This window comes from Castor canadensis, chromosome 5 (genome assembly GCF_047511655.1).
Source record: "Castor canadensis chromosome 5, mCasCan1.hap1v2, whole genome shotgun sequence".
NCBI lineage: Eukaryota > Metazoa > Chordata > Mammalia > Rodentia > Castoridae > Castor > Castor canadensis.
The window spans coordinates 27,537,617-27,552,496 of record NC_133390.1 but is presented as its reverse complement, the minus strand read 5'-3'; the positions used below and the strand labels follow the sequence as shown (position 1 = coordinate 27,552,496).

Genomic DNA, 14,880 nt, shown 5'->3' with positions numbered 1-14,880 from the left:
ATATTTCCATCCCTCTCTTGCGCCCTCCCTTCCTTCCTCCCCCGCCATCCTGCCTAATTTCTGCTCATCTGTCACTCAGTTCAAGTGTCATCTCCTCTGCAGTGTGTTTATTAAACTGCTAGAAAGAATCTCTCCTGTGCTCTCATACCATACTTCTTTTGGACATGTATTGGTGTGTGTTTTAATTGCATGTTGATATGTCTTGCACAATTTACTTTATTTCTGCTCAAAACCAAAGTCCATGGCACACCATGCTGTACTCTGTTTATTTCTGTTATTCTAATATATGGGGTTTACACACAAAATACTTCATAAGGATTTGTTGAAAGTGATAAAATTGCAATTTATATTTAACCATTTAGCAAAAGTAAGCAGCCCAGTTATAACTGAAAAGGTAAAGTTTATTTGTGTGTAGTAGAAGTTGACTTTTAAATAATATTTATGTAATATTTTAAAACATTGCAAATTGATTAGTTTCATAATTCCATATTTATTTTTATGGCTATACTTAACCACTTGTAAGTGAAAAAAATTTTTGGTTCAGTTTCAAGCTTAATAAGGCTCTTGTTACTTCTTACATATGAGTCACTTCTTTTGTGAAAAGTTTTACTTCATGATTAAGCTAACATTTAGCATTTTCTCATAATAACAAAAGTAGTATTTCATCATTGTTAAAGCACTGAAATTTCTTTAGTTATATTGTGTCTCATTTTTACTGTTCAGATTAAAACTGAGTGACTAAATTACCTTGTAGTGGCTTAGCAAATATTTTTTTTCATTGTTTTTCTGAATGTTTGTTAGTTTTAAAACATTTGTAATTTTGGTTTGCTGTACATTAATAGTGCATTGTTTATGTCCCATTTGCGATACATTCTATTTTGAGCTTTGTATTTTTCCTAATTTTACACTACTTTTTGAAATGTGATTTTCAGAGGAGTTTAATAAGGAAACTGGGCAAGCCCTTGTTGGAATAGAAACATTGCCACCAGATTTGAGGGATTTTGTTGAAGAAGACAACCAACGATTTGAAAAAGAACTAGAAGAGTGGGATGCACAACTTGCCCAGAAAGCTTTGCAGGAAAAGCTTTTAGCATCTCAGAAACTAAGAGAGTCTGAGTCTTCTAGAACAGGTTTGTGAATTTTCATCAAGTTGTATTATGTGGTCTTATATGGTCAATAAATTGTACTCATTGTGTTATTAAAAAATATGTTCATTGAAAGAACAAATCTCAAATCTTCACTGTGTCAAAGTATGAAGAAGCCAATAGATGCCATCTGAAATTGTAGCACTCAACAATAACTACAAGCTTAATAGCTTTGTTACCTCTCTATTCAATAACACTGTATACATGTAAACTTCTTCAAGGTAATTGCTGTGATTCTGACTGTGCTCTGCCTACTTTGCATAAGCTGTTCTCTTCTTGTGAAATCAGCAAGCCACCAAATAAATTTGTCAAAATAATGAGATCTATTAACCTCTGATTTTAGAAAAATAATAACTGTTGGTATATCCATCTATATTTTATGTAATACTAATATAGCACCATTAATATAGGGTATTTTATTTTAAAAAAATTCTTCAAATTAAAAACAGGTTACCCAAAACTAAATTCTTAATATTCCAAGAAAAAATACTATGTAGATGTATAAAGCAAAGAAGTGTATAAAAACATAAATATTAAAAAATGACATTGTCACCTACAGCCATACCACTCTGAGTGCAGCTGATCTTGTCTGATCTTGGAAGCTAAGCAGGGTTTTGCTTGGTTAGTACTTGGATGGGAGACCACATGGGAATAGTGAGTGCTGTAGGCTTTAGAAAAAAAAGACATTCTCAATATTAGCTGATAAGCGTAATAAAATATTCAAAGTAAACACTACATTAAAATGAAGACAAAATTTCTAGCAAAATTGAAAGAATGTCTTTTGATCTCTTTCTAAAGATTAATTTCATCATTATGGAGTTGCAAATATCTTTCAGGGCAGCATACTTCCTGTAAAAAGGACTGTAAATTTTCTGTACCAATTGTAGAAATGAGAAGATATAAATTAAATGTAGATCTTTCCTCCTCATATTCCTACCTCTCTTTTTGTAATTCCGAGTGAATAATTTTTTTTAAATAACTTTTTGTTTTGTAAGATCTGCATGTCTTTTTTGGGGGGAGTGGGCAGTACTGGGGTTTGAACTCAGAGCCTCATATTTGGCAGGGAGGTGCTCTACCACTTGAGCCACTCTGCCAGCTTTTTTTTTTTGAAGGAAGCATTTTAGGTTTTTATTTAACCTCATCTTTTACCAAGAGATTTCGATGCAGTATCATTTTGAATGTTAGGCAGAATTCCTTCAGTTGAAAACATAAAATGCCACATATAGTATTGTTACTTTTTATATAAATTGAATTGTTGATTCATTGATTTTGATCTTAAGAGGCAAATAATTCAGGATTTTTAAAAGATCAAGGTAAAGATAATATGCCAACAAAGACACCAGCATTTTAATACCTCAGCATTATATAGTATACCTAACTACTACCACTGTCCTTGCTGGTGACCTCTACCATTATGCAGGACTATACTATCTTCCATATGTCCATGGCTACCATGTAGAACAGGTGAGACTGTGGGTCCACAATATTTTAGTTTGGGCAGATATGAGATTTCTTGGCTGAAATCAGTTTCTGTTGTTTTTAAGCCAGTTCAGTTTCTTGATGGTTTGATTTCATCCATAGTTTTCTGTACATACCTTTTACAAACCACTTCCTGGAATTTACCCAAGATGAAGCTGCTGTGTTACTCTTCTCTAACAGTTAATGTTAACTTTAATTGTTCTTATTAGTAAGAGGGAAGGGCTGCATAACTGACTTAAGTGGTAGTAGTCTTGAGCACTCAGACATGGAGAACCTTTCAGTTCATTGACCAAGCTCCAATTCTGTTCTTGGTTCACATATATTTTATGGTAACAAAATATGAAATTTTGTACAGCTTCCTCTTCATCTTGCCTATTTCTTATAAAATTCTCTAAATTTAGGACAAGATATATTTTATTTCTACTAAGTCACACTAATATATTCTCCATTAATGTTCCTTTTTGATAAGAACTAGCCTTACCTCACTTAGTATGTTCATCTTATTTTTTCTCTTTATATACGAAGACCATGTTCGTAGTTTCCCACAGCCCTGTTTCATGATCAGTACTTCCCACCATATATGCCACATACTGTTTGTAATTTTTAAAATTCAGTAATAATTGAGCATATATTTTTATGTCTCTTTTTATTGTATAAATTAAACTTGGAGTATGCAGCCGTGTTTCTGAGAAGAGCCAAATTAGCTGAACAAAAAGAATAGGAATACTCAGTTAACATAAAACTGTTATAATGAGTATCTTCCAGACTGAATATTTAGAAAACAGTGGCAATACTAAAACAGGAAGTATTGTATCCTCTATAGGAAATAGATATGTTTGATTTAGTACAAACAGAATGTGCCAAGTCTATAAATTTCGAGAATGATGTTGTTTAAAAGATTCATTCCTATTACTATATTACCTTTGATACCATATTAACTTATTCTTTGTTGCAGGAGAGTTTGACATATCACAATTGAATAAAGCTGATATTTCATTAAAAACCCTGTCTTAAGAAATAAGTCATTAGTAGAAAAATGGTTTTGAAATGCCTAGGCTGTCTTCTTCTTCTTTCTCTATAGTAAATGATTTGCTTAGTTTAGTGTAATACTGCCAGCATGTCAAAGAAAACATGTATTTAAGACTCACCAGTGTGCCCAAGAATTAACGAGTGACTAGTAAAAGTAATACAAGCAAATCGTGCGATTTTCTTCTCCTCCCTGCAAAGTCTTCTCAATACAGGAGTAACATAGGAACCAAGTAAAGTCCTCTTTCTACTGACATTGCAAATATGAATATTAATATATACAATATTAATCAAGATAATATTTGTCTTCTGGTAACCTGTGACTAATAAGTCTATCAACTTTAATTCTCCAATAATCATTGTCTACTGAAGCTGAAATGAGTATTGAGTAATGGGAAAGAATTACTTGATCCATTTTATGCTACTTCCCTAAACCTTTTTATTGCAAAGCAAAACTTACCTGACTACTTCTGTTTAGATTTCTGACCAAGGATTCTGTTTGAGTATACACATTAGATTTTCCAGCTGGATTTTTCTCTCAGTACAAACAACGCATTTACTGGAATCAAAATCAAGGGAGAACGGATTCAGGCTATATATTTGTTAAAAGGTCTTCAGATAATTCTGAGGTATAACTCTGGTTAAGCAGCATAATTCTAGGGTATATTTATATAACAGAGAAATAATACTTATGAAGTGAAGAATATGATCTGAGTTATTATTTTACTTACGTTACTCATGTCATATTCAAAGTGTATTTGAGTTCCTTACAACATACGTAATATATTCAGTTTTAAATCAGTGAAATAAAAATGAATAGAAAAAGTAATATAACACTGGGTAAGGTTGATATGAAATGTACTTCATAATGTTTCATAATTTTTTCTACATACAGGAGGCAGAATTGATTCTGGAACTTCTTTACAAACACTGCCTACAAGTTAAAAAATTAGCAGATGTTCTAGGAAAGTAGAGTTAGTACCTAATAGTAAGGCCTCAGAGGAAGAGCAGATATTCTCAGTATTCTTAGGTTTCTTGAAAGCAGGGACTACTAGGCAGTATTTTTATTTATATCTCCAGCATCTACTAAATAAATGATATATGATAGATGCCCTTTGAATGTTTTCTAAATTGAATTCTTGTCTAATGGAGATTTCAATAGTGACTTTCCTAAGAGTGATCCTTAGTGTAGGAGAATATAAGATTTAAAAGTATAACACAGTAATTTACAGTAGAGAGAGTAAAGTATGGTGAGGCTGCAGCTCTCTGTTCAGGATTAAAATACCACAGAGAGCCAGCCCAGCAAAACTCTCTGTGGGTTTTTAGGGACTCATTGATTTTAAATCTGTTTCTAGAATGGAGTAACTATGTGTGTCTCAAGTAATCCTCCTCTTATAATAAGTGTGACTTATTAGTAAGTCATGGTAATAAATACTTCTGAAATATATCTGGTATGTTATTTTTTGTAGTTGATCAAGAGAAGATTCTTACACTTTATTTATTTATTTATTTATTTATTTATTTTGGTGGTGCTGAGGCTTGAAATCAGGGCCTACACCTGAGCCACTCCACCAGTCTTTTTTTGTGATGTGTTTTTTTTTTTTTTTTTTGAGATAGTGTCTCGCGGACTATTTGCTCAGGTGGGCTTTGAACTGCAATCCTCCTGGTCTCTGCCTCCTGAGTAGCTAGGATTATAGGCATGAGCCACCAGGTCTTTGTTTTAAGATTCTTACACTGTAATAAAAAGCCAGTTGGTAGTTCAGTTGACACTTGTGTTGTAATGTTGAAGACTATAACCAAGAATGACACATAAGTAAAATGCCCCTCAGACCTTTCAGTTTCTTACGACTTCAATATAAGGATACCTTCAGAATGCTGGATAGCACCCAAATTGGTGAGCGAAGCCACTACTTTATACAGCATGTAGATCATGTCTGGAAAACATCAGTGTACCACTCATAGAGCAAAGAAATGATTTGAAAGATCTTAAGGTTTGGGTACATTCTATACCTCCATAAATAACTGGTCAGCAGTGGTGGAAGAGTACATTTAAGGTTTTATAGCTACAGGTAGGAGATTGTGTTAGCTTTCCTTCACTGTGACAAAATACCTATGATAAAGCAACTTAAATGAGAAAAAGTTAACTTTTGCTGATGGTCCAGAAGTTTCAGTCCATGGTTAGCTGATTTCATTGCTTGTAGGCTTGTGACAAGGCAGAACATCATGATGAGCAGTGTGTGATGGAACAAAGAGAAGACAAAGGGGTTAGGGTATTCCCTTTAAGAGCATGCCCCCAATGATTTACTTCATCCCATTGCCTCCTACAGTTTCCACTGCCTCCCAATAACACCATCAGCTGGGGGCCTTCAAACTTACGAGCTTTTGGGGATAACATCCAAACCACAGTAGAAATCAAGTAAGACTTTCCGCTATTAAGATAACAAGAGATAACCCAGTGCCAATGGCTCATGCCTGCAATCCTAACTACTTGGGAGGCTAAGAGCTGAAGGATTGCAGTTTGAGGCCAGCTGGTGCAAAGAGTTTGCAATACCCCCGTCTCCAAAATAACCAGAACAAAATGGACTGGAGGTGTGGCTCAAGTTGTAGAGCACCTGCTTTCAAAGTCCCTAGTCCTGCAAAAGAAAACCAAAAAATTAGAAGTGTTGCAAAAGTAATTATCATGGAGACAAATTAGTATATATTAAGCTCCAGTTAGAACATAAAGTAGATCAGAAAACAGCATGATCCCCATTTTTACAGGCCAGTAGTGGTAAGGTTTTTATAGGGTTACAAGATGAATGAAAATCATTGGGTATATTTATATGGTAAAAGCCAAACTTTTCATCTTTTGCTATTATTAACAATGATATGGGAATTGCCCACATGTATGCTGAGGTATTAGTTGTATGAACCCTTCACACAGAACAACTCAGTAAAACAAAGATTATATTGATGTGAAAAATGTTTGCTATTTAAATTAAAAACAGTGTTTGTAAAATTGTTCTTTTGACTTAAAAAATATGTATAGATAGGTGATGTCCAGAAATAGATAATGCCAAAAATATCAAATAGTAGAAAGAGCTTTTAATTTTTCTCATTTTGTTTGTTTTTTCTAGTACATAGATATGTACTATTTTTGTCTTTATAACACCAAGGTAAAACCTCCTCTCTTTTTATGAGGACCTTCCATTATCATCCAATTCTCTTGTTCTTCTAGGACTACTTGCCTATTAGTGCTGTATATTTCATCGAGACCTGATTCCTCACCATTTCTCTTACATGTAGGGATCTTTCTTGTAGTCATGGCATTGCTAATAAAGTATCTTTCACTTTTAAAAAGTTCAGTAATCATGACTTTTCATTAAAAATCTTTCTCATATCCCAAAGTCTTTATGAATTCTTTTCAGATCAACCCAGTCTGTTCTCATTACTAAATTTATCATATCCCTCTTTTTAGGTTGTCTTTTTATTTTGACATGCTTACTAGTGTAGAGGCTCATTGGTAGCAGACATTTTAATAATATTTTATCAGCCCTTGTAGTCATTTTCCACATGCTGTTCCTTCTGCCTGAAGTTTCTCCTTTCTCATCTTCAAAATAATCCTCTCTGAAAACCTTTCAAGACTCAGTTTATATTTCTTCAAGAAAGTCCTTAATATACAACATTCCAGGTGTTTATAGTGGGTCCATGATTCTTTCCTAGAATGGTATATGTAACTCTTACTGTAAGTAGCATATTGTATTATCTTAGAGTATATATTTACCTGATTTTACTGGGAATTCCTTAAAATGAATGAAATATTTAGTACTATATTAAAAATGGCACAGGTTCAATAAACATGCTGAGAATACAGTGTTAGATTTTTATTAGAATTTCCCAGGTTTGCATATTCTGACTATAGCACCATTCCAGTCAGTTTCTTTGGATGTGTATAGACAGGGAAAACTCTAGAGAAAGTAGTTCTTTGTGGCATTTAGTCAAAATCACTTGATATGGCTCAAATTTTTTGAGACTTAAATGTCCATATGGAAGAAAACCTTGGCCCTATTTGACCTATTATGGATTCAATCAGATTAAATAAAATTTAATCAAATCTTGTTTTTAAGAGCTTATGTTACATAAACTATTTATTTTTATTGTTGTACTGGGAGTATATTGTGACATTTACCAAAGTTCTTACACTATATCATAGTTGAATTTACCCCCTGTATGATTCTTTATCCCCCTCCAATCAGCATTCCTGGAATAGTTTGAACAAATCCTATTTTCTCATTTTCATACACAAGTACATAACATTTCCACCATATTCAGCCTCCTACACCTTTTCCTTGTATCATCCCCCCTTTATATAAACTCTTGGTTTCGATCATTTAAACCAATGTCTGGCTGTATCGACTTCTTCACCCTCATTGCATTAAGCTCATGTATGACTATCAGTCATTGTCTTGTCTATATAATGAAAACAGACAAAGAGTGACAAGCACAAGTAAAAGCTTTATTATCAAGGAGTTTCTCTCTGTTGAGCCCTAGAACTGTTGACTTAAGTCACCTGCTTGAAACCTTCTAGAAGCAGATGCATTGACTAGCTGGAAGTAACCTAAGGGATATCTTTACTTTATCCACCACGTAGGGGATTTGAGACTGTATCCAAGTCAGTCCAAAGTCAGGAAATAATTATATATGAAGAAGTTTAAAGTTTAGCTTCTCATTCCTTGTTAGACACATTTTAAGGATTTTCATTTTTAGTTTTCCTTATAATATCATTTATCTCCATCATCCTACTTTTGCCAAAACTTTGAAGTCATCTTCAGGTAAAGTTGAAGTCTTCAAACCTTTTCGGGTTTTTAAAACAGGGTCTCACTATGTAGGCCAGATTGGCCTTGAACTCATGATCCTCCTGCTTCAACCTCCTGAATACTTGGAGTATAGGCGGGCTTCAGTTTGTAAACGATTATATTCAAAATATTCCTTTAATCCAGCTACTTCTCTCTACCATATTGCTGTCTATTATACAAAAGTGCAACGATCTCTTTTTGTTTGGCTCAATACTTTTCTAGTACCTTGCTGATCTCAAATTTTACTTTCCTTTCTCATCCATTCTTCACAATATAACCAGAAGGGGGTTTTTCGGTTTTGTTTCGGTTTGATTTTTGTTTTTCTTTTTCTGTGCTGGGGACTTGTACATTCTAGGCAAGCTTTCTGCCACTGATATACCCCCACACTCCAGAAAAAAAAAATTTTTTTAATTTGCCGCATTTCCATTGTATTTAAAACTTCACTCACTTTTTGTTGCCCCCGGCCCTTTTAAGTGACGACTGTTAATGCTTTTAATCTACCTGCATCATCTTTTAATAGATCTCTTTTCCTGTGGTCCAGCCATATTCATTCCTTGGATCCAATCCATGTTCGGTACCTGGGTTCTGTGTTTATCCACCTGGCAAAATAACTCACTTAGGTTTCAGCTTTTAAAACTTTCGTCTTTTATCCCATATCCTGTAAACTAAATAACCCACACCACCCTCATTTTATCACTGGAATGTATTGTCATAGTATCGTCACAATTTACATCTGTTATTGTTTGATTAGTGACTTTCTTCATAGTTGACTTTTAAGAGGAGATCAAACAGACTATTTTGTCATGCTTAGCCTAGTGCCTGACACTTGCTTAGGTACTTAATTAAAATTTTTTTGGCTAAATGAATGACCATGCATCCATTTATGTTGAAATTATAGGACTCCTTTTGGATGATATTTCACCTTGTATATTCTTAAATTTAATAAAATGTTAGTATGACAGTAGCCCTGTTGTGTCTCGGTAGGTGAGTAAAGACAATTCCAGTAACATTGTGGAAATTTTACTGTGCCTTCTTATTTTACATATCCATCCACTAATTGAGTTTTTAATTCATTTGTCCCATTAAGTGTTCATGTTCCTATTTTATACTAGAAATTGAGGAATTAGCAATGCAAAAGGGTATTCATGAGATTCTTACAGTCTTTCAGTGGATGTGAATTTTAAACATAACACCAATTAAGTTATAATTATGGTAAATGATATTTAAAAGGAAAGTGGTTCTCATCTAGGAGTGACTTTGTCTTTGAGTAGACGTTTGACTATATTAGAGACAATGGGTGTCGTACTTGGAGGGGGAGTAGAATTACTGGCATCTAGTGGGTATGTGCTAGGTCCACAGGACAGCCCTGTGTACCATAGGATTACCTGAACCAGAAATCAGTAATGCTGAGGCCGAGGAACCCTGCTCTAGAAGTGGTATTTAAGCAAAAGGATGAGTAAAAGTTACTAGGTGGAGAGAGCAAGAGTAGATGAGTACACAAGTAGAGTGTACTTGTTCCTTCCTATTATTGCTTATACTCTCTCTACAACAAAATTAGAGATAAGGGCAAAATAGTTTCTGCTGGGTATTGAGGGGGGGGGAGCGGGAGGGGGTGGAGTGGGTGGTAAGGGAGGGGGTGGGGGCAGGGGGGAGAAATGAACCAAGTCTTGTATGCACATATGAATAATAAAAGAAAAATGAAAAAAAAAAAAAGAGAATAGACAAGAAGGTAGGAAATTAAGCTTCTCCTTCGGTGTATTAGAAAACAGAAGAAAGGCTAGCATGTGGACCATTTTGAGCAAAGGACACAGATGACATTGTACAGAAAGACAGAAGCCCACTGATGTAAAGCCTTATGAGTTATGTAAGGATTTATAAAATACTTAGTAGCTAATTGGAATATTATTGGGCATAGGAGTCCAAGGCTCAAAAGATAAGTAGGAGTTGAAGATACAACTTTGAAAATTCTTCATGTTTGGTATTTCAGTTCATAAATATATATTGGAATTAGTTTGCTAATTTATAATTGCTTTTTCTCTGACAGTATTCTGCTGCCAAGGGTAGATTTGGAAAAGATACAAGGTTAGGTTCATTCAGGAATAGAGTTTTGTCAGGTAGCTGTGAAAAGAATATTTGTACTCGGGGAAACTCAGTCCAGGATTGTTGTCCAAACTAAATTCTTTTTTGGCATTATGGTAGTGATTGCTGGAAAAATTTACTGTTCGTTCCTTTTCATAAGCTGTAATGAGTACATTCTTTAATAATTATTTCAATACTATTGGTTCTAGGTTTTTGAGTTATTTTGTTCATTTGTAAATTCTTGGGGGGTGGGATGTGCTGTGTGGTGAAAGATGTATTTTACTTTAGTACAAAAGCAAACTTGGTTGTTGTATAATTTCAGAATTATAAATAAATAACAGATTCATCTTAGTAAAGACTGTGATTTATATTAGATATGCAATTGATTCTTTTCTCATGAAGCACAAGCAGGAGAACCAGAATATCTAGAGCAGCCATCAAGAAGTGATTTCTCAAAGCACTTGAAAGAAGAAACTATTCGAATAATTACCAAGGCATCACATGAGCATGAAGATAAAAGTCCTGAAACAGTTTTGCAGTCGGTAAGAATTTTCTTTTGGCTCTCTGAACATAGCCATGTTCTTGACGTTTCCTACCATGTAATGGAGAGCGACCTGTTTGGGATTCAACAAACACAGGATCCAGAAATGTCTCTGCCATAAATATGATCAGTGAACATTGCAAGTCACGTGACCCTGGGCTATAATTTTCTCAGTTTATAATTTTAAAGATGTTTTTCTCTTCAGTTTCTGTCTTCCTGTCATAGAACCAAGATCAGACTAAATTGTCCATTTGACTTGGAATTGGAGAAGTATGAAGTTTAACATTAATTCTCCAGTCCCTCACCTCTGCTACAGCTGAAATCTGATTACTTTGGAATAGTTAGGAATTTAAGATACAGTTTTCATTGTCCTATAAAATGTGTTTAAAAATAAGAGTACTAGGTACTCTTAGGTAGAGATTGTTAGCAGGACAAATACAATGTTACAAAACATTTTGCACATAGTTCAAGAGTGTCCTATGCAAAAATGTCATTAATTAATTATCCTGCTATATTATAGTTGTAAGTTTGTGTAGCATTAAATTGAGCACAGTGGTGTTATCATTGAATATGACTTTCTGAGATGCTTATTTTCAAGAATTTGGTACTGCAGAAGCATTTAGTTTCTGTAGTTTATCATTCACTTTACTTTTGTAGTCAGTATAAACAGCTCTGATGAAGGTTTTATGGTAGCTCCTTTTAGTGTTTAAGGATTTCCCCTCCGAGAGAACTAAAGATAACAGGATATATCATAATTTTACATCACATAATTTCCTGCTTGGTAAGTCAACTCAGTCTTAACAATTACCTGCTAATTGCAATGAGACCTATAATATAAGACTTAACTTAGCCAAAATATCCAATAAATAGGGTATTCTGATAACTGTTTTGACAAACTAAATAATAGTCATAAATTCCTTTGCCTTCAAATCCAGTTTGAAAATGTATCCTACCCGTAAAGATACATTAATATTAATAGATATTTTTATGATTCCAAATTCTGCAAATGCCTTGCAGACTATAAATGAGTTTATGATGAATGTTCATCTGGTAACTATAGCTTTTCTTGGAAAATACTTTTTTAATGGGTTTGGGAATTATGCTTCTTGGGATGGGAAGAGGAAAACCTAGAACAAGAGGACCAGGTACAAGGGAGACATATTTTTAACATATATAAAAATGAATTCATAGGGTCTTTGCTAATTAGAACTTTTGTTAGCACATAAATTATGGCTAATTAGAGTGATCCTTTTAGTATTAGAAAACCAAATGCATTACTTAATGTAGAGTCATGGTTTGTTTTTTTTGGTTTTTTTTTTTTTTCAGTATTGCTAATCATAAGTAATTTAAATTCACAAAAACCAGCAGTTAAATTTTGATGGCTTAGTTTTCTTAAAGAAAATATCATCTCATAAACTGGCAACCTATGATGTCACCTGTATTTGAAAAAGAATGATGGCAGGAAGATAAAATGATAGGAAAACACTGTAAATATTTCCCACATTACTTGTCTTCTGGAATAGTATCTGTAGTTGGCCTCATTGTCTATATAATCCTGCAATGCAGCATGTCTAAGAATTTGTTAATGTTGGCTATCAGAAGTGTTTTGTAGTTCTTGGTCTCCTGGTTGGTTTCTTAAGCCTGGTAACCACTTTATATTGTGTTTCACATTTAAATTTAATATACATTAGAAGCTAAATTAAGAGTCTTTACACTTCAGCATCAAGTATTTTACTGGGATTTTGATTATTGATTTTACTTATTATTAATGCAGCCTGGAATTAATTGCTTAATTTAAGTCTCAGTTTTCTTTTCCATGAAATAGAAATGATTGTGAAGCTAATGAAGAGTAATTTTTCACGTTGTGCCTGGTATGGCGTGTGGTGGACACTGTTTCCCTTCTGTTACTTCACTCACTGGCATTTCACGAATACACAATGTATTCGTGCTAACCTTAGAATAAGCAGAATTCTCTATAAACTTATGACCACAGAAATCAAATAGAATACCTGTACTGTTAAATGGAATGATTTAAGATACAAAAAAAAATTATTAAAAAGGAGACTCCAAGAAGAAATCATCCACAGTCCCACTCACTGCTCAGCATTAGTAACTCAATATTGTTGGGGTTTTTTTTTTCACTTTTACTTTTAAACATAATTTTGGGATTTATTTTTGTAGTTGAGTTACTGTTGTGTATAAAATTCAATTATCCTGCCTTTTCTTCCTTTTTTCTTTTGTTGACACTGGGGTTTGAACTCAAGGCCTCACTCACTGCCTTTTCTTATCTTAGTCACCTTACCTTATAACCATTTCTCCATGTTATAAACTTACTTAAAAACATCTGATAGTTGAGTATTATTCTACTAAGTAATTAAATTTTGGTTTACTTAAAAACATCTGATAGTTGAGTATTATTCTACTAAGTAATTAAATTTTGGTTTACTTGCCCATTTTTCCATTACATACTTGTTTTTGCTTGTACATTATTATAAATAGGCTGTTTGTAAATAAAATTTTGTATTTAGGCTTTTTCCTTAGAATAGATTCCCCATAGTTGAATTTCTAAGTTAAAGGGATGGCATATTAATGTGGTCAAATGGGCTAATGGATTTTAGGTAGTTAATGAAAAATCTTTGAATTGTAATTATTTTTGCATCTTACCGAGGAACTTATTTTTAACTCTTTTCAAGCTTAATCTTTATTTAATGTGTTCATATAAGGCCTAAAAATGATACAAAAAAGATAAATAAGCATATACTTTATTTCAACAAGCACTTATTTATGTGGAAAAATTATTTTTCCTTAGTATATCTAAATTTAATGAGTGATACTGTATTATTATACACAACCAAAGCTTCTTCCCTTTCTCATCACTATGCTGTTGAAACCATTCAGCAGTTACTATAGGTTTATAAAACATTTTCCCTAGCTGCTCCCAAGGTATGTTGTTTTACAAGGATCAGTGTTTTTAGTAATGTATGTCTCTGTTGCTATTTCCCTTAGCTTCTATTTTCTAGATTTTTTGGATTGCTCTGGTAGTAATAAATTTGTCACCAAAACTACAGATAGATTTCTTAATTTCCTTTTTATGTTTCACTTTTGTAAATGGAGGATTCTTCTTTCATGTGCCCAGATTCAGAATCCTTAATGATAAGCACATCTCTATAGAATATGTATGCTAGTAATATGCATTTAGAGCTACTCAAATATAGCAATTTAAAGTAATATAATAAAATAGTATAATAATATTGGTAACACCCATTATGTACTAGGTGTTGGGTTAGTTGAATATTATCTTTTGTGATCACAATAATATTAATGTTTTATGACACGACTCTCCTCTTGGAAAGTTGAGGAGTCAGGTAAGTATGGAAACCATTTATAAAAGCTTTACAAGAATGACAATTTTGAAAGAAACAGAATTTCTTTTAAAAGGGGGCTTAATTAGTCTGGGCATTAATTTTGTTTTATTGTTTAAACTTTTCTGAATATGTAGTTCTGAAAATTCAGAAAAAGTTTATTATTTCTAAAATTTTTACCTATATTTCAAATGGAAATAAAAAAATCTCTTTAATTGCTCTTATTAAAATTTCTTTATTCCACATCAGAAGTAAAGTTTATCATTGCTTAGGAAAAGTTACAATGCAAATTGAAGTGACGTCAACTGATTTTAAGCCTTTTCAGTGTATGTGTTGATTAGTAAATACTATAGATGCTCATTATAAACCTATCAGTAAACTAAGACTATAAAATTTGAATAATATTTTGAACA

At 33.2% G+C, this 14,880-nt stretch overlaps 1 protein-coding gene and 1 pseudogene across 4 annotated transcripts in view; both read left to right on the top strand.

Annotated features, from left to right (window-relative positions):
* Window positions 1-14,880, top strand: part of Usp25 (ubiquitin specific peptidase 25) — a 127,474-nt gene that overhangs the window by 88,045 nt on the left and 24,549 nt on the right. For all 4 annotated transcript variants that reach the window (XM_074072880.1, XM_020159807.2, XM_074072881.1 and 1 more), the window contains 2 exons: window positions 933-1,130; window positions 10,967-11,106. In XM_074072880.1, the coding sequence (XP_073928981.1) occupies window positions 933-1,130; window positions 10,967-11,106 (338 nt within the window). The remainder of the gene's footprint in view (window positions 1-932; window positions 1,131-10,966; window positions 11,107-14,880) is intronic.
* Window positions 1,697-1,815, top strand: LOC141423484 (5S ribosomal RNA; annotated as a pseudogene).